Here is a 21,013-nt window from a genome sequence, read left to right as displayed (position 1 = left end):
GCTTCCTTCTAATACCCATATGGCATTTAAAATTTGCCCATTCACTCAATATGTTTGATAAGATTTTAAGGAAAAAATATTCTCAAACATTAATGTAATAAAAGTAGAATTACAATTAAAAATTTTAACAAAATTGAAATGAAATTGGAAATTTTCTAAAATGATTGGACCAAAGAGTATAAATAAAATTATAACTGCAACCTACTTTGGAAATAATGAAAATAAGTATATTCATGTCAAAGCTTACAGAATATAGATACAGCAGTAATAAAATATATAAGACTATGAATAGACAGGAGGTAACTAAAATGTATTAAATAATCAGCCAAAGGAGTCACACAGTAAAAGAATACACACAAGAAAAATCCGAAGGAGAAAAGAAGACCATATATGCAGAAATTACAAAAAGCAGAAAATATTAAAACTGGTTCTCTTAGCAAACCAAAAATTGAAAGAAACCTAGAATTCTATTTGAAATAAAAATTTAAGTAGAAATTAAAATAGAAATACACAGACAGACACAGGAATTTTTCAAAGGACAAACATACAAACAGAATTTTCCATCTCTCAAACAGGTAAAGTTAGAGAAATAATACTTAGTACTAGCTAGAGAATGGTTATGCTACCATTGGAATATAAACTGGAAATACCATATTTCTCTATGTATCAAGTACCTTAAAAATATTCATACTTTTACTCGGTAATTACATGTTAATTTATACTATGAGAGATATTAACATTTTTGATGATTTATGTTTTTATAGTACCTCCATATGTTGGGACATTAAGGAGCTGTTAAAAAAAATTGCTTTTGAAGATTATTTAATGACATTGTAAATCCACCCTATAATGTCTGGAATAACGGAGAATGATATAAATCTAAATATTCACTGTGAATCCCATTTAGTGAAAGGCAAAATTTAGACAACACACTGAAATATTAATTATAATTATTACTGGTTACTTAAATATTTTCTGGATACTTTTCTATATTTGCCAAAACTGATAATAAGCTTGAATTCTTCTATAATCAAAATAATTTTTAAATTAAATATAAAAGATTTCTTACCAAGATGGCACTGTGGATCTACATATTCAATGTCTCTTCTTCAAAATAACATAAAAAAGCAAATTTATTTTATTTTATTTTTTTAAAGATTTATTTATTTATTTGACAGACAAAAAGTACACAATCAGGGGGAACAGAAGAGGGGGAAGCAATATCCCCACAGAGCAGGGAAAATTAGAAGTTGTATCTATACCCAACATAAGGTAAATTTCTCCAGACACCACAAAAGTACAAAAAAAAAGCAAGCAGTAAATGCTGGAACTATGGTATTGTTGAATTCTAAGTATAAATATAGACAAAGACAGTAAGAAGTTTATCAAGAACTAAATGCTGAATCAGAATCAAAAGCCAGACTCAAAGCATAAAACTGGCATCTGGTAGGTTCTCCCAACCTGTAGGGGAAAACTACTGAGAAAGGTCGGGCTGTGGATTGCATCAAACCATGTATGTATGAAATAGGAAGGAGCAAAGCCAGTCCCACAGAACAGATTTGTGATAAGATATTAAGTACTGGATATGCAATATCCGTAATACCAATCATGATGGGACAGGAATCCCAGCCCACTAACATAACACCTGTTTCTGGTTTGAGATTCTCAGAGAGCCATACGGTAGTGAGAGCAAATCAGCAAACTCTGATCAATATTTCAAGATTTTTTTTTTTTAGATTTTATTTATTTGTTTGTTTGATACACAGAGAGAACACAAGTAGGGGGGAGTACCAGACAGAGAGAGAAGGAGAAGCAGGCTCCCTCCTGAGCAAGGAGCCCTATGTGGGACTGGATGCCAGAACCCTGGGATCATGACCTGCACTAAAGGCAAACGCTTAACTGACTGAGTCACCCAGGCACCCCTAGATGTTTAAAAAAATTTTTAAATATAACTTCTACTCTAGATCAAACAGAAAACTAAAACTCAGAAGCAGTAAGGAAAAACAGGATTGAGAAGATATCCAAAAAAATCAACAATGAGAGGATGATTTAACTCCTGAAAAAAAATGCACATAACACCCTCTAGGTCCATCTGTATTGTCACAGATGACAAGATTTCATTCTTTTTTTTTTTTTTAAGATTTTATTATTTATTTGAGAGAGTGAGTAAGGGAGAGGGACAGAGGAAGATGGGGAGAGAAAAATCACATAAAAAGGAAAAAGTGGTGGTGGAATGAGGATATGCTGGGGTGCTATCTGAAACAGGATAGTCAGGAAGACCTTTGTGTAGAGACCTGCGTGAAGTAGCATAGCAACACATGTAAATGTCAGGCAGATGACTCTGTGGCAGATGTGCAAAGGTCCTGAGGCAACATCAAGTGATCCAGAGAAAGGGAAGAAAAGACTATCCTAAAATAGGATCAGAGAGTAACAGGAAAGTAGATCATGGGGTTTACAGCAAGGTAAAGGCCATGGCAGAGACTGTGGATTTTACTTTGAAAGAAATGAAAAGACTTTGGCAGCTTTAGAGCGAGGAACAACATGATTTGATTTACATATTTAAAGGACCATTCTCATTGCTCGCAAATAATGACAAGAAGTATTTACCTGAGTGGAAGCAGTTCCAACTGCCACACATAGACCACAGATATGGTGTTGTTGTCAAAGTGGTTCCAATAGTCAGATCCAAGCTATATTTTGAAAGTAAAGCCAACTGGACACATAGATAAATTGCACATTGTTGGGAGAAAAAATAAGGAGTTAAAGATGACTCCGAAGTTTTTGACCCAAGGGACAGAAAAATGAGTGCCATCATTTTCCAAGAAGAGGAAGACCATGCAAGAAGCAAGTTTGGGAGTTGAAGAAAACAAAAAATGCACGTTTGTTCTTAGCATACTTTATAGAGTTACACAAATGTGCCAGGTGTGAGGGTTCAAGTGAACCCTCCCAAATGTTCATAGAATATCAAACAGATCGTATTTGTGACTACATGCCAATAAATTAGAAACCAACAATAAAAGACAGGAAAGACATGATTTACAGACAAAGAAAAAAGCAAACTCCTAAATGATTAATGGGTAGAGAGGAAATTGCCATGTGAACTACAAAATATCTAGACTTACAAATGTCAAAGGTTTGCTGCAAAACTTTTGGGATCTAGTTAAGGCAATATTAAAGAGAAAGAGGTAGACAAAAGCAAATTGATTTTAAGCTTAAAATAATGAAAATAAAGAAATTAACTGCAAATCAGAAAATAACTGAGTAAACCCACAGAAAGCAAAAGGAAAGAAGAGGCAAAATTAACAACGAGAAAAAGATAAAAAATAAATCAACAAAAGACAATCCTTTAAAGGAATAATGAAACATATAAAAATGTAACATGAATCATTAAGAAATCAAGAACACAGAAATAGTTAAGAATGAAAATAAGATATTAGCACCAAAAAAAAAAAAAAAGAAAAGAAAAGAAAGAAAAAGAAAAAGAAAAAGCCTGAATACACTGAGTGTTGCAAAGGACAGAAGAGAAACAAGAACTTTCAAAACACTTTGGGTTGGCAATGACTGCAGGCACTTTGGAAAGCCATTTGGAAATAAATGATGAGATAGTTCTAAAAATACCAATTTTCAGTATATAGCTTCAAAAAACAGAAGTCAAAACACATGAAAATGAAACCTTACACATTTCTGCCACAGGATGGACATATATGAGTGTGCATTACAGCTTTGTCACAACAGCAAAATCTGGAAATGGTGGACAAGAATGCATCAGTAAAGCATGTTATATTGGTATCAGGGAAGACTGCCCAAGAGTCAAAATGAATGAACTCTGTTTACACATCAACATGCATAGTTCTCAAAAACACAGTGTTGATCAAATAAAAACAGGTTGTCAAAAGATACAGAAATAATTTTTAAAGATACTAAAACAATGTTTCATACTATCTGTGGATGTGTGTGTGTGTGTGTATGCAGTAAAAAAGAAAAAAGTATACTATGTACACACCAAAGCATGACAGTGTTTCCTTTTGGGGAACCTCATGGGGGGAATGGAACCAGCAAGGGAAATGGGAGAGTCTTCCTTTTTTCCCAAATATTATTTTAAAAATATTTTTAATAAAAATTATCTGAAGTGAACAGGATAAAATGTTAACACTTTTTCATATTCATGGTGGGAATATGAGTAACATTCATTAGATTTTCATCTGTACTTTATTTTTTAAAGTGTTTAATATAAGAGCAAACAAAACCTTTCCTTGCTTCTCTCAGCTCCAAGTTGTCCATAGTCTCTCCTTGGGAATGGAAGCATGTCTTCAGTTTGGTCCTTGACAGGACCAGAAGAAGATATTATCCAAGGAGGGACCCTGCCTCTGACTGCTCCTTCTGTGTAGTCTCACCAATCTGGTTTGTTGACCTTATTTCCAGGAGAACAAATCCCATCTATATTTTCAAGGCTTTCCCTATGGGCAGTTGGAATGATACAAGCTATAACATGGCTGTGATTAACTTTGGCAAATGAAGGATTTACAGCTGTACATGTGTCCTGAGTTTGGAAACAGACACATAAACATCCGTGATGACCTGCATCTGCAGGGTCAGAAGCAAGCAGAGGGGTGTCAGAGCCTTGAAGAATGTTAGTGCTTCAGAGTCAGAACCTGCTCTTGCCAAGATGCTGAAGCAAAGAGGTACTGTGCTGGGTAGGTACGAGCAGAAACCCTTCCTAAAAACAGGCAATACAACTGGAAATACTATTGTTGCCTTTCAGGAGAAAAACTGACCAGGGCAAATGTTGTGATACCTGATTTTGGTTCTTTATTGATCACAAAATCCAGAGATAAATTACCTTAGTTCACCTACCAAATCATAGAGAAAGGCATTTCTGGAATAGTTAAGGGGTTTATTACCACATCCCCCTCTATCCTCCTTGAGAAGAGGACCTTTGCCTTATTCCGCAAAGTTCTTCCCACAGGGCTTTGCACTGTGCTTTGGCTTTTAGTAGGTACACCCTACACACACAGGGTGGGGATATAGAGAGAGATAAATATATACACACATATAGCATATTACAAATACATTAATATATTTTTATATATATACACACATAAATGGACATACTCATCAAATTATTTTTTTCCTTTCTCCTTCCTCCTGATCTCAGCTTGTTAAATAGCATTTAGCCTGTGGCTAATATTATTGTACCACCCATTCTCCTTCAATAAGTGATGAAGTGAGTTCTGAGTTGAGAGCATCCTGAACCCATGGTTGGCTAGAATAGTAAACACACCCATCCTTCAGTTTACAGATTCCTTGGGCTAAAGAATGGACCACAAGGAATAGAAAGTACCAGATGAAATAGAAAGGTCTTCTAAACATGCCGAGCTACATACCTTTGAGCGAGCTACTCAGAAAATTACTTTGTGCTGCCCTTTAAAAAAATGAGGTTTGCATCCAGTGTCAACTTCTCTTGTTTCTCGAGAACAGTCGCCTCTCTGCACCCACACTGAACTCAGACCAGGGCCCAAGGCCAGCTTTCCCTTCCCACTTTCATTAGCTTTTGCAATTCCTGTCAAGTAGCGTCTCCTCTTTCAGCTTTGTTCTGAGCAAGTACTTTGTACTCATTTGCTGGGTTGAGCTGAGGAGGGGCCTTGAAATAAAGAGACGAAAGTCACTGTCTTCTGAAACAGTAGGGACTTTCTATGAGGTTAGGATTGTATGAAGGAGGTCTCTATCAGAGAAAAGGCTCACCCCTCAACTCCCTATTCTATAAAGCCAGCACTTTGCCAGAATGAAAGGCAAAAGCAAACATAGTTCAGAGAACACTTGAAAAGAGCTTTGCTTTCATAGAACAAAGAGTCCTGAGGAGTCACTCTCCATTCTGTCCTCAGGTTTGATACCAATAGAAGGTGCTGGGACTCATCTGCTCAGCCTCCCCTCTGGGCTTTATTTCCTCCAAGTAGAAGACATGGATTGTCCATCAGCCCACCCTCCATGGGATTTCTCCCTTCCCTGAGTTTTAAGACATCCACCAGGGGCAATCACAGACAGGGACTTTCTTAATCAGAAAGAGGATTCATGCTGTTTTCCTCAAAGTCAGACTTAAGTGAAGCCTGTTATTTTCATGTGCTTTATAGATAATTAACAACCATAATGTAATTAGAAAGATTTGTTTATTTGTTTGTTTGTTTTAAGAAGGCCAGCATGGAGCCCAGTGCATGGCTTAACTCATGACCCTGAGATCAAGACCTAAGTTGAGATCAAGAGTCGGACATTCAAGGGATTGAACTACCCAGGCACCCCAAGAAAGATGTTTAATGAAATAAAAACCAAGAGGAAAAAAAGAATGAACCAAAAAGGAATAAGATTGAATTGGCTGATTTTAATTTCAAGCTTTCACAGCAAAAATTCCTTGTCTATTCCAAAAGATTTCAAGTACTCTGGCATCCAACAAAGACAGCCTATAAAATGCCAAAATATCACCTTACGACCCATGGCAAGTTAAAATCTAGATATCTGAAAGTGAGAAGCATATGAAAAATTCCATCTGCCATGTCTGGAGGAAGCAAAGCTGTGGTCGAAACATAAATGTGGATAGAACACTTTAAACTCTATGCTACACTGTACTGACAGCTAGCAAAGTGATATTGAAAAGGTTTCTTCTGTTAAGTTTCCTTAGTTTTTCTCAATATAATACTAGCTATTACAAATATCATGGTCCCGTGTGTTTGCTGTTCCAGAATCCCCAAAAGCTAACTAGTATCATCTGGTCAGCAGAGTACTGAAATAAAACTGAGAATTCTAGACAGGAGCCAAGCTCTCATTCAGAGTCCTGAGCATAACCCACAGATGTGATGCAGGAGTTGGGGGCGGACCATGGACCATCAGTGGAAAGCTACTCACTATCCAGCTTGAGCCATAAGCATTTTGAATGCTTGTAGCATTCTATTGTGCACTGTAAGAGAATGCACAATAGGAAGACCTGTAAACTGAACAAATGTATGCCTGACAGGTTTAGCATCTGTATGCCAAACTAGCCATACCAGACATGGTGTGTTGATACATTCATCTGTTGTAATAAATGTAGCATTCTGGTGGAAGATGTTGATAATGGGGCAGGCTACTCAGGTTTGAGGGCAGGGGATATACGGGGAATCTCCGTACCTTCAAGTTCGGTCTAAACCTAAACCTCTCTGAAAAGAAAACACCTTAATAAAGGTGGGGGTTGGGGGAGGGGGTAACGCACAGGTGAAGTTTGAGTGGCACCATGCTCACGGAGGCAGTATTTCCACGGTCATGGCAGCTATGTCCCATCTGCCAGCCACTCTATTGCTGCCATGAACATCTGGAAAAATTTTGGAGTGTTATTTTCAAATGTCAATGGACCAAGTGTTTGTGAAAAGCAATTGAATTAAAAAAGAAATACTTGTCGGGGTGCCTGGGTGGCTCAGTCAGTTAAGCATCCCACTCTTGGTTTTAGTTCAGATTGTGATCTCAGTAAAGGATAGAATGAGGACTAAAAACTGAAGCTGACGATGTAACTATTAATGGTTATTCCACATGGTCTCCAAAAGTTGGGAGAAACTGAGCAGTATATTCTGTTGAGAAATAGATTCCAGTTGACTTGATTTCCCTTACCCTTAATTGCCATAAGCAAAACCCTAAGTCAGAGAAAGAGAAAAAGAAAGAGAGAGAGACCATCCCAAGATGAAAAGTCACCCTATAACATAACTCATGCACCATCTGGGGGATGTTCCCTCTTCTGTAAATAATGAAGAAGCTGTTGATGGAAGAAGCACAAGTCGAGGATTTACCAGTGAGAAGGAATATGAGAAGAAAAGATTCTTAGGTTGGCTTATTATGAGCCCAGTCAATTATAAGCAGCACATTTTGACACCACTGTAAATAATACACTTCTGTCAGAGTCAGCTGATGGAGATTTTCTGTTCAATATATTGTCATAGACACATGATGAAGGGGATGCGTTGGATGGCATATGCGGTACACAGGAATAAATATGTGAATAATCTCACAGGCTTTGAGACTTCCAAATACTAACTATGACAGATATGAACTACGGTGCATTCCATTCTAAGGCTAGGGAACTAACGATGATAAGTTGAACAGTATAATATCCATCTTTACAGCATGCGGCTGTATCTGATGGTTATGCTTGAAGGGACATCATTTGACCTGGCCTATTTCCAGTCATATAATAATGAGAAGTAGTTAACTGAGTCAGATGGAGTGTTTGCACTGAAAAGGATCTGAAATCATCCAGTCCAGTCCTCCCATTGTATAAATGAAGGAAATAAGACTAAATGAAGTTAACTGCCTTGTCTAAGATCGGTAACAAAGCCACTTAAAGACAGTTCTCCTAACCTCAGCAAAACTACAAGATTGCTGACAGTATTTTGTGTTTAGACGGTGTAGTGGGGAAATGGAGGCCATTTGGGGCGAGAGGAAACATCTTCAATTTGTTATCATCCTGAGCCATGAGCACAGAAGATGATTTTTTTCAGCATTTGAAGAGTTATGCATTGCCGCTTAGTCAATTTGTCCACAGATGATAGGCTTCTTCTCATTCAATATTCCGTAACATCATCTAATTTTACATGGCCAGTGAGCTTTTCCCAAGTTCCAACTCTTCCAGGAGGCCTTCCTGGATTGTGCTGCCCTCTCTCCCTCTGCAGCATGCATAAGCATTTATCTACTACAACTTGTTATCATTGGCTCATAAAGAATGCTGGATTCTTTAGTCATTTTTATCTTTAATTAACTATTTAGAGAGTCAATTACTTGAACATAAGGACTATAGCTCATAAGCTCCCAATTTTTTCTCTCTTTGTTTATGAAAGCTTTCATAGGAATGCTCTAGGTTCCAAGAGAGGGGAAAACCTGTACCAGCAGAGATCTCCAAAAGACCCTCCTCCACCCACACCCCTGCACCAACCTCAGGGGGTTGACACCGCTACTGTCATTGTGGCAAACACCTCTCAGGTGTGTGGAAGGAAGGCCATGACATTTTGAAAGCCTGTGTTCAGAGTGAAGACCGATGAGCCTTTCTAACCCTCCTGTCTCCCAGGCGAGAAGAGTCTAATCCAGAGGCTGCTCTGGGGTTAGCCCCAACGTTTACACCCACTTGAATGAGATTAGGGAATTCATAGAATTCCTGGTAACCTTTAAAAACAGTGTCTTTCTTTTAAATTGGCTTGGAACACATTTTTCAGCTGGACCCTCTCTCTGTTAAGAATTGAGCAGTGCAAAGGAAGAACAGTGTTTCTGAATTAGAAGAAAAGCTTATGCATTAACAATGAAGCACCCCAAACCCAGTCAACCACAGCTCAGGCAAATCTAGGTAATGGGAACTAATTAGTAAAATTACTAGCAATATTAGGAAATAAGCTAATGTCACACATTTAAATATCACACATAGCTCTCTTTAAGCATTCCTGCCTCACAAAATTTTCCATGAAATTAAAAACATTCTCTTTGGGGCTTGCAGTCATTTCTTCTAGAGCCTGAAATCTACCTGTGTGCTTTTCTGTCACAGAGAGTGTATTAGTCCAGGAGAAAAATTTGTGTGTTTGTCTTTGTCATACTCAAATTTAATTTGGGCAAAATATTAATGGAGTAAGCAGCCAAAAATTAATTTCACTCATATTTATATTGTTAAAAAACTGAGTTCAAATACAAAGTATTCATTTTGTATGTATTGATTTTAACTCTCCATCATAGTCGGTTAGGCTCAATTTTGACAATAAGTATATGTACATAAGGCAAGTGTGTACATATACATTGTCTGAATATATAAAATTGCCAGAAAATTGACAAACTTTATAAAAAAATATCCTTATGTTTGAATCATCCAAAAGCCATCGGAATACAAATTAACATATACATTTGGATTCAAATTTGTGAAACAGCATGAGAAATAGCTTTCTTAACTCCACAGTAATAAAGAATCAAGAAACAGATATTTTTTCAATTTCTTCCCATTACATTTTATGTCCACATTTAGATGTATCTGGGAAGATCTCTAAACTGACACCACTGTGAGAGGCCCCTGGGATTCACAAATATCATTTCCATGACACTCAGAAAATGGGGGGAAAAGAGGAAAATGTGAGCAGCGATAAATTGGAGCTAATCTCTTTCTGCCACAACCTGAAATGATACTTGGCCAGGTAATCTCCCCATCCTCCATGCTGTAATAAGAGCTTGTCTATTTCTCCCAGATGCCCAACCTGAGTACTGGTATCTCCCCCAAATGCTTGTACTGGAAATTTCCTAACAGGATTCCAAGGCTCTGAAAGAAAAAGAAAAATGAAAAATAATTCTGTCAGGCAGTAAGCATTGTAAGTTTGAAGAAAAACTTGGCATTTCAGGTCCGCAATAAATAAAACATATAATGGATTCTTTTGGGTCATAAAGCTCAACCAACCATAAAATGGCCCAAAGAGCCTCTGACGAAGGTCCTCTAAGCCTTCTGGGGCCCCATTTGATGTGGCACTGCTTTGAAAGCCCTACCCTGGCCCTGCCCCACTACGGATCCGTTCTTGCCCAAGAAAGAAAATTCTTGATTCTGACATGAAGGCAGCACAGAGTAGCTCCAGGCTTGCCTGGGAGCTGTGATCACACTGCAATTTTTGCATTTTGATCATGTCTTTGGAAAGAGATGATCCCAACGACATCATTGTTTTGCACTAACAAAAAGTGAAGAGATCACTCCCTCGGACAAGTTGGGTGACTTTGGAGGAATCACTTAACTTTCCAGATCTTCAGTCTCCTCGTGTGTTAATTAGTGATAGAACCTGCCTCTTGGTTGTTGTGAGGATAAAAGAAAGTAAGCAGGTAAAGCCCTTAGGGAGGGTTGTTCTACAGGAAGCATCAACAGTAATCCTCTTTCTTGACTTTGGTGGGAGAAGGGGGACTCAGTCCAGAGGTGTGGCCTATCAGAAATTCAATCCAACAAGCATCCTAAAGGCGGTAAGGAAAGGAGGCAATGCACCCACTCTGCTTTCCCTAAGGCTCCTTCTTGAAAAGTGTGCGCCTCCTCTATGCGCAAACTTTCTGTCACACAGAGGCTTGGTGCTGAGGTCACCAGATTCTGTGTGTTATCGTCTCATCTTCTTTGTCTGGTTTTACAGTTACCTGTTGGCACATCTGTCTTTCTCACCAGGTGTACATCACTTGAGTTCATGGATCATGATCTACTCACACCCTTGAACCCAGAGAAACCGCCCCTGAACTCTGAGCACAGCAGGTCTGCAATAAACATATTCTGCGGGGATAGAGGGTAGGGTGGCGGGATGGGGGTGGGGGGTTGTGAAACCCACCAAAAAGAGAAAACAAAAACCAAGTTGTCAGGAGAAGCTTTCCTTTTATCTCTGCTCTGGCAACCAGTATCTCTTTAACCTTGGAAAAATCACTTAATTTCTTGGGACATCAGCTTCCGCATCTGTGAAGATAATCTCCAATTCCCTTTGTTGCTCTAAAATTCTACAACTTACAGAAAAACAGCTGCACAAGGATACTTGGTTATCGGGTCGCCTGAGCTGTTAAAGCAAAAGAATGCAACCAGCAGAGCCTGGACCCATCCCTCGGTCCAACATTTGAAACAGATTCCTTCTAGCACTTTCAGCTGTTCTCACTTGTCCTGGTTTGTATGTTTATTTATTTAGATTGCGAAAGTTCAAGGTAATGAGCCTGTGGCTAGAATTAAAACACCATCGGGTCTGTGTCCCACAGGGCTTGACCCAAAAGCTCTGTCCACAAGAAGGAGAAAATGTGTTCACAAACCAATGAACACCAGTTTGAGGAGCGGGATCCTGGGGCTGGGGGACCTGGCAGCTCAGGAATGCAGAGAGAAAAAGAACAGGGGCCCTCATGGGCTCTGGTTCTGGCTGTTAGTGTCTGCTAACAAAGCACTGTTCGCCTGACAAATCGAAGGCTTGGCCAGATTTATGAGTTTCCTAAACTCAATCAGAATGGAGCCTGCTCTGACCTACAGAAGGTCACTCAACCATATTGAATATTTGTCAACATTCCATGGCCAAAGATAAAGTGAGTAAATATCCAAGACAGATTTAGACATGTCCCTGTTTATTCCTGGAAACTGTGAGTGCCTATCTGGGCGCGAGGAACACAGGACGTAGATTTCCCTTCTGTGGACACAGACTCTGCAGGGCCCCAAGGTGCCCGCTCATGACTTGGCATCTTGTCACTGGCACTCAGCAGCTGACGCTGCAAGAAGTCAAGATGGAAGCACAATGCTTACCCCACCTCTGTGCTCGAGGGTGCCCCTGGGACACAGAGAGAAGGTGAAGTAGCAGGGTTAGGTGTCAGCCCCACAGTGGGCACTTCCTGCACTTGGCCAAACTCCAAGTGATCCAAGTTGCTGGAGGGACCGCATGGAGGGGGTTCACACAGCCCAACGGCAATGGAACTCCTCCCCCCACATGCTTCTTTTTCCACCAAGTATTATTTCCACCAAGTATTCATGAGTCTTCTCCTTCTGCATCCTGGAGCAGCTGCAGGAAATGGAAACTAGCCTCCATTTTACTCCTTCTAGCACTGCACCCATCGGCTCACTTGCTTGTACAAAGAGAACATTGAGGACTATCAGGTAGTGAAACCACAGAGGTTGGGGCTCGGCCCATATAAGCACTTCTCAGCACACAGAATTGTTAGGACGTTGTGGTATAACTAAGATCTAGGATTGGCTGCTCTTATTTCTGAGGCCACAGATGGGATTAAAGTAAAAGCTGGGGAAATGAGCAACATCCCAATCAGTAAAGCATTTGCTTAGTCTACCCACTTTCTCTCAAGGCCTAACAAGGCCTCTGGAGTATAATCTTTGTTTTTGTGATCAGTTCAGTCGATTCTTTGTCCCCCCTCCCCACTGTCTTTGCCAGAAAGATGAGCATAAGAAGGACCTATGAGAGAAGTCTTCATTCCTAAATTTTGTTTTTGGACAATCAGCTTCTGAGAACTGGGGTGGCTGGGTGGACTGATGACCCACGGGCCAACCCCTCTGGGAAGACAGCGCTCTGATAATTTGTGTGAGGAATATTCACCAAAGACAAGATAAGCTGGGGTGATGTTGCAGAACCTCCCCAAAGAAGGAAATGTGATGTTGAAAATGTAATCAGCTGCTGACCCAGGCATTCAGTCTCTGAATTTTTTCTTGTTTGAGCCTTTCTGAAAAGCAGGAAGGTGAAGTGCTTGACCTACATGAACTGCTTCTGGCTCAGAGTCTTGGGTTGCCTTTTAGCCCTTTCCCTGCAGGTAGTCTGTGCCTTTTGCTCTGAGAAGTGTCACACAATGGCCTCAGGTGGCTGAGTCATCCTCTAGTGGCCTGAGTGAACTTGTGCAGACCTCAAAAAAGAGACACAGTTAGGATATTGGGTGACTGGGACACCATACTTGGAAAAAATTTGCAAAAAAACCAAAGGTCAAGTTGTAATTCTTCCACTGTCTTCCCACGTGACCCAGAGAAATCATTTCACCTCCACCAGAACCTCCGTGTTCTCACTTGTACAAAGAGGGCCTCAAGCCAGCTCATCTCTAAACTCCTTTGTAAGTGACTATTTGATGATACCTTCCTTTCCTTGAGAACTGGGAACAAATGTATGGCAGAAGTTATTCTTAATTAATGCATAAAATTAAATGAAGGACCAGAGTGGGGCAGTCCATAGGCAGAAAACCTGAGTGGGCCCATTCCAGACTGCTTTCCATGAAAAGATTAAGAAAAAAAAAAGGGTCTCTATCTTATTTTTCTTTATAAACCCAATATTAATACAATGCCTCGCTATTAGAAGGCAATAAAGATTTGCTAACTAATTCACGAACAAATGAAACACCCAAAGTCAAGCAGATACTTCAAATTAGGTAGCAGCGTGTTTCCATCTGTGCGCGCGTGTGTGTGTGCATGCACAGGCCTGGGCATGACTTTGTGTACGTGTGCACATGTGCACACGTGTGTGTGCGCGCGCACACACACACACACACACACACAATGCATTCTTGTACCCAGGAGAGTTGTCTCTTTCTTCTACTGGAAAGCTCTTTGAAGATGAAAATTCGTCTTATTCAATGTTGTTTCCTCAACATCTAGCCAGAGTCTGACTGATGAGGCGTGTCCACTAGAGGTTATTGAATGGATGGACGGATGGATGGACTGATGGGTTGACAAAGTGGTGATACGTACCTCCTGAAATATTCTGTGTACGTGCAATTCCTATTTGTACCTTAAATAAAATAGAAAAAAGCAATCATGCCACTTCTTTTTCCAGTTTTTGTTGGGGGAGGGGTGGGGAAGAGAAAGACAGAGGAGAAGGAAATGGAGCCAAGAGAAGGCTAGATGGGTAGAGAGTGAGATTAGAATCGTAACAAAGCCCAGGAGTTCCGTCTTTTTTTCAGAGAGCAAGAGGGACCTGTCTGTTCAAAGTTCATTATAATCAGGACACTGATGCTTTGGAGAAATAAGATATTAAATTTCTGGAATGAGGAAAGAGAAAAGGAGCTCAGAAGGCAAACGTCACCAAGAAAACGAATTATGTAAGGAAATCAATTATGTTTTTTATTCTTCTGTTACTAATCCTTTAGGATTTTAATTTTTATGTTTTTAAAGGGACTTGAAACATCTTTAGCACAGGGGAGGTAAAGTGGGATTAAGAAGAGGCTTATGCATCAACCATGCATTTTGGACTTGGAAATTTTTCACAGGTAAAGAATTGAGTTTCTGCCTCAATACACAAAAGCATTCTATTTCCTATACTGTCCCACAAGCAGGGCTAGTTATATCTGTGTTTGGCCCAGGACATGGAGTCCTCACTCTAAAGGAGGGAGAATTCGATTCCACAACAAAGGAGAATGGCTGCCTGGCGGTGGAGGTGAACAATAGGCTGGAGCAATCTCAGGGTCGAGCCAGAGGAAAACACAAGCCAGCAACATGATCCACAGCCTTGGTCACTCCTTGGGAAAGGCTATTTCTGTTTCCCCAATTTCCCCAGCGCTGTTGTCGAGAGTAGTGTTGATTACCAGATAACCAGAGCCTTTGGTCTTTCACAGAATCAACAGCTCGGCAGCCACAAAGTGACAGGCATCAATAGTAATCGCAACAGCCTGTCTGTAACTGGACCCCAGGACAGGCTGTGCTACACCTGCCTGTCCAGGAAATGTACTCCAGGGCCTCCCCCATGGAAACCTCTAACAACACTTATTAGCTGTTTCCTTGCCTGATAAGTGGTCTGTGCCTAGTTCTGGCTCCCATTATTATATTCATTTCAGCCTGTGTCCTGAAACCTGATACCTTTGTACTTGGGGGGGTGCAGTGTCTGCCACCTGACAATGATTTGACATGACACAGTGACAGAAAACAGGGAGAGAGGATGGAAATAAAGAACAAGGGATCCAAGCTGCTAGGCTGGCAGCTCCAGGCAGGGGTGCCCATCAACACTGATGCCTGTTAGCGGGAATCCAGGCCCCACTGACAGAATGGTCAGATCACTCACAAAAGAGCTCCACTGAGTTGGGAGTTCTCAACCTTCCTTCGATGGCCAAGGCCCTGAAGGCCAAGGGCAAAATTATGTGGGTTCTTCACCTGCACTTATGAGTTAATGTGGCTCAACGTCTGCCCCTTGCCTCCCACTTCTATTCCCCTAGCACCTCATTCATCTTCCTGTTCCTTCTTCCTTGCCCTCCATGACGACAGTCAGAGCAGCCACCGTGGGGGTGGACATAGATGCTGAACTGCCAGAACAGCCATGTGTTTGTGCTACCATCATTCAGGAGACTGTCTAAGGCACAGAGAGGGGAGGGTCCAGGTGAGAGCCTTCAGCCTCCAAAAGCCCCTATCACTGGAAAGGGCTAGGATTCCAAAGAGCAATGTTAAGGACACAGCCTGTGAGTGACTAGCAGTAACCATGGGCCAAGGACAGGTCTACCCTCACCCTTATCTATACAATGAACAAGACTGACTAGCCCACTGATCTTAAAACCTTTTGTTGTTGTTATGGTAGCAGTACAGATTTTAGTTAAACAATCTTTTCTATTAGATCCCAGTATATAAAATAAAGGAAAGTGGAATTGAAATGGATGATGCCAGGCCCAGGCTTGGTGGCCCAACCCTACTGGGCCACCTGCATGACCTTCTTCAGCCACTGACACATCTCTTTGAAGGGTTAGCCCAGTTCCACATAGCACAGCATGAAAACCACAGGGCAGGTCATTTCGTAGCTCCCTTCTAGCGCAAATGTAGTTCTGGGAAAAGCGAGGGCGACCGGGAAGGTGAAGGGGGGGCATGGGGATTTGCATCCTGTTAGAATGATCTTCTCTTTTGTTTTCTTTTTGTCATCAGTGGCCCTAGAGCTCAGTGGAAGTCTGTGTAGAGACAGAACAGGTAAAGGGAGAGCATGTAAGCAGGGCCCCAGGCCCACTCCCACTGCAGTTTAGATAGCTCTGCCATATTCTTACACCTACTGGACTTAAAGTAGAGAGGAATGGGGAGGATGTTTGAAAACAATCAGCCTACACTCAAGTTTTACGAAAGAAAATTATACACTGGAAATAGTTCCTAACATATCTGATAGATTTAGGATCTATTATCTTTTATCATCATCATGATCATCACCACAAGGACATATCCCCCCCCCAAAAAAAAATAAAGTTTATTCTTTGGCAAGGGTTAAATATAATGTCAATTCACACAATAATTAAATTAATAAAATACTTATGGTTCAGAGAAAAACCTTTGAGACCAGTTTGGATTCTACCCACACAAGGGAAAGGACCCAAGAGGGGCAGGTAGCAGAGGGAAGGTTAAGGGGAATATTTAGCCAATGACTAAATGTCATTTTCCTTGAGTCAAGCAATTTCCATTTTCTCCAAGTGTTCTAGAAATGATGATGAAGTCTTCCCCCAACACACACTTCAGGGAATTCTTTTTTGACCAACAAATAACTCTCAACTATCACCAGTCATTAACTGGGTATGATAACAGTAGAAGATGACATTTATAACACTTTGCTCTATGTAACACTTTGCTCTATTTTAAGAATGTTCCATTTATAACTGCATACCTAAAGGAAGGTACTATTATTCCCCCTTTTTAAAAATAAGAAAACTGAGCCACAGGAAGTTAAGTACCCTTCCAAAGTACCAGAAGTGGGAAGTGGAAAGAACTGGGACTTGAACTCATGCGGGATCTCTGATGTCTATGCTTCTAATGCTACCGCCATAGAAGAGAGAACATGGATGAGGAGAGAGGAGAGAATTAAGTTCTGGTAGGGCTCAAGCAAACTCTAAAGTCAACAGAAATGTTTCTCAATGGCATAAAGCCCCAGTTCTAGGCTTTTTTACATCTATGTCCTTTCCCTATCATCTCCCCTTACACATGTAAACTTACCCTCCAAGACACTGGTTAATATGTTGCTTACTCTCTTCTTAACAGTATTCAGAAAATAATCAGTTTTTTTTTTTTCTCACCCAGACCTAAATAACTGGTCGTAGGTTAATCTGTTCTCTCAAGGAGAGTTATGTTTTGTTTTTTGTTTTTACCAGCAACCAAAGCCTTGAACTAAAGGGATGAAGTTCCACTTGTAAAATTTCACTGTCAGCATATGAACAGGGAGTATCAATTTGAAATCATCAGTTTTCCTAGTACCCCTGAAATCTATTAGGGAGTTTTGAATTTATTAGGGGAAACTTGTCCAAATTGGGAAATGAATATAATCTCTACACCAGATACTATTCAATGGAAAAACCATCAGAAGTCTTTGGCCTTGGATTTGCAGGGAGATTGTGGGGGGTTGGGGGAAGGAGAGGGTTGTGGGACAATTAGGAGGTTGGAATCACTTACTGACTCCATCTGAAACTATATTCTATGCTGCTACTTTGGGTCATCTGTGGGTTAACATTTCCTCTCAACATTCAAGCTCCTTCAAGTTATTTATTTATGTTTGGTCTTTTCTTTTAGAGGGTTGAGAAAATGAAAGAAAAATAACATTCCCTTCCCCAAAAGCATTCACCGTGTATCTTTGGGAGGAAACAGTAGGGTTCAATGAGACACACAAACCCAGCTCTCACTTCCATACTAGTCTCTCTTGCTGGCCTGGAGAAATCACTCAACACCCGTAATGAGAGGATGCAGTGGCTAATTTTACACCATAAATCATAAGGCTAATACTATGACTAAAAAGTGATACCGTCAGCTTCTTTTCCTTCAAGGCTGTTAGATCTTAGTCAATTACTTATGAACGAAGATTTAAAGACTTCAGAAGCCCCTTTGCCAACAAAAGATGCTTTTGCTATTAGCTTTCTTTCCCCTTGGAAAGATTCTCTAACACCCGTGGAAGAAGTTCCTTAGCATTTATAGCATGTTCTCAGCATTTATGGGAAGGATGTTTGCAAGGGAGCAGAAATTAACAATGCCTTGCTAGTAGAAATCGTGGAACCCTGATACCCTCCAAGTGATAGTGCCAACACTCCTAGGATAGCCAAAAATCAAGAGGAGATAGGGAAACACACACAGAGATAGGGAAAAATATACCTTGTTTCCGACATATTTCTCAAGCTGTTTAAATATGAAACAAAATCCTACCAGGCTACAAGTTTCCAGCTGTTATGATATCATAAGATAAATTTATAGCTGGAGAAACAGCATGTTTGCTTTTATAAAGTATGGAAATATAAGTGTTCCAAGTGTTAAAACTGTCCAAACAAATTAATTCAAGTAAAAATAGTTGTCTCCAATTTGGTTCTCTCACATTTGTTTTCTTTTTATAGAGCTGTGAGCATGCTTCCCTCAACGCCAAGAGGAGAGGAAGTGCACTTGCTTCCCAGCCGGCACTCCTTCTGCATATGGAAACCCAAGGAACCCTACAGCAGGGAAATCGGGTGGCTCTTGTCCACGCTCCCAGTGCCGGTCTATTCATTATGATCTGAATTTAGCCCCCTTTGCGATGGAAGAAAGACAGCCTGTGAGGGGTTGAGGCTGGAAGCCTTATGATGTGTTCCCCTTTTGCATGTTCATCACAAGCTAAAATGAAAAAAGAGTTTCTTTCCTCAGTGACTTTGAAAAGAATAGAGTGGTGATTAACAGCAATATTTTTTTTAATGAAACGCAACCCGTCATCCCTGTCATCTTCTGGCCATCCTCGCTTGTACGCGCCTCTCTGACAAGAGGAATAATAATGGTCATACATCACTGCTCTGCACGTCCAATCATCTAAATCTTCCCTCGCTGCAGCCTCGGAGACTCAATTACTTTATTGACATGCAATCTTCATAAGGGGAGAAATATTGTGCATGTAAGGTCACTTGGTTATGAAGACATATTATCATATTATCTGCATGAGGGTTGCAGGGCTAAGACCTGACAGAGCTAATTATAATGGTACATGATAGAAAGCTCAGTACACATTATTCGCTTGGCTGCACTAAAGGTGAGGTAAGTCCATGACATCACAGTTTTTTGAAAAAAATAATGCAACTTCGGCTTAGAAGCTATAACTCTCTTCTCTCTTTTTAACTCCCCACATTTTTACTTTTTGGTTGTCACAGACAATGAGAACTAGTTAATAGAATCCTCAGATTTCAGGGAAGGGAGGTGGCATGTTCATGAGCGTATGTGTTCGTGTGTGTGCAATTGTCTTGCTTACTTCCCATCTAACACCCAGTTTCGGTCCATTTCCTAGCAAGTGGGTTGAGAATGACTCAAGGGAGAAAGGTAAAGGGATACAAATGGGTCAATTTGATAACAGAGTAAAGCTTCCCCTCACCCTCAATTAACCCCTCTCGGATCCTTGTCCCTTTCTTTCTCTGGGTCTCTGTGGCAGAGGGTTATCATGTTAGGATTTAGTGCTTCTGAGTGTGATTTCTTTGTTCAGACATAGCAGGTTATTTAAGTGTTCACCATCAGACTCATGCTAGAAGCTTCATGTACTGCTGAGATACACAACTAGTCACTCTTTCTCTTCCTTGTATCCTTGGCCTATTTGTCATCCCCATTCACCCCAAGTGTATCTCATATTGAGAGGCCAGAGGGAGGAGCTCTAGTGGCAATTTTGAAAGAAAGGAGCATCAAGGAGAGAAATCTGGGCTAAGTCTCTAGGTCTTCCAGCCGTGCCACAGTTAACATGGACCCAGATGGAAAAGTAGGGTAGATGGGTCTTTGATGAGTCATTGTGAAGTCAAACTCAAGTCAGTCTCCACAGATGGATTTGAGATAAGCATCTGAACTTGAGCCCTGGACACATGTTCTACTTTCAGAGGGATTTATGAGCTTATAAGGAGGAGAAAATGAACCATTTAAAGTATCACAACAATCCAACATTGGCTACTTCCTAGATTCCCTTTCCCTCAACAAAGAAAAATTTGATGAAGAAGGAATAACTAAAGTCTTCTAAGCTCCAGAAACGGCCTTGGTCTTGTAATAGTAGTGTTTTGGTTCCAACATAAGAAGTACAGAATAGAAAAAAACAAAACAAAACAAAACAAAAAAACCCCGAGGTTGTCCAAACTCTCTCTTATTAATACTATCATAACTCAAATTCCTCAATTTCTGACACCAATGGCTCAAAAATAATGGTGACATTGATAACAAAACCATACAGAGATTCAAACTTTCTTTTTCTGAATTGGAAATTGTATATAATAGGTGATCCATGTATAGTAGAAATGGTAACTCTTTAGATACTAGAATTTTAGATTGACTAATTGGGATTAGATGGTCTCATGCATTGCATTTCCCACTGCAGCATCTCAAATGCATTTTTGCAGTTGGGAAGTTCACAGTGTGTCCATATCCAAAAGTTGAGATACTAAATGAGGTAAAATTGTATGGTTGATAGAAAAAGAATTGGGCTAAGGTTTAAGAGATTAAACACCCACCCCTGACTCAGCTGCTGATAATACATCCAAGAGCTCCTTGGTCAAGGCAAAATTTCTCTTTACATATAGGAGAATTTTAAGGTACTGTGGAAAGACTATGGTGTTGCCTAATAAACAAACTGTCTTG

The 21,013-nt window shown here is 40.3% G+C and overlaps 1 protein-coding gene across 2 annotated transcripts in view; it reads right to left on the bottom strand.

The window, feature by feature from the left end:
- Positions 1-21,013, bottom strand: part of LRMDA (leucine rich melanocyte differentiation associated) — a 1,057,234-nt gene that overhangs the window by 92,264 nt on the left and 943,957 nt on the right. The window contains exon 6 of one of the 2 annotated variants that reach the window (XM_044239884.1): positions 10,159-10,300. The exons of the other annotated variant lie outside the window; for it this stretch is intronic. Within the exon in view, the coding sequence (XP_044095819.1) occupies positions 10,159-10,300 (142 nt within the window). The remainder of the gene's footprint in view (positions 1-10,158; positions 10,301-21,013) is intronic. 2 annotated transcript variants of the gene reach the window in all.

This window comes from Neovison vison, chromosome 2 (assembly GCF_020171115.1).
Source record: "Neovison vison isolate M4711 chromosome 2, ASM_NN_V1, whole genome shotgun sequence".
Taxonomy (NCBI): Eukaryota; Metazoa; Chordata; class Mammalia; order Carnivora; family Mustelidae; genus Neogale; species Neogale vison.
This window is presented reverse-complemented; position numbering and strand designations above follow the sequence as displayed.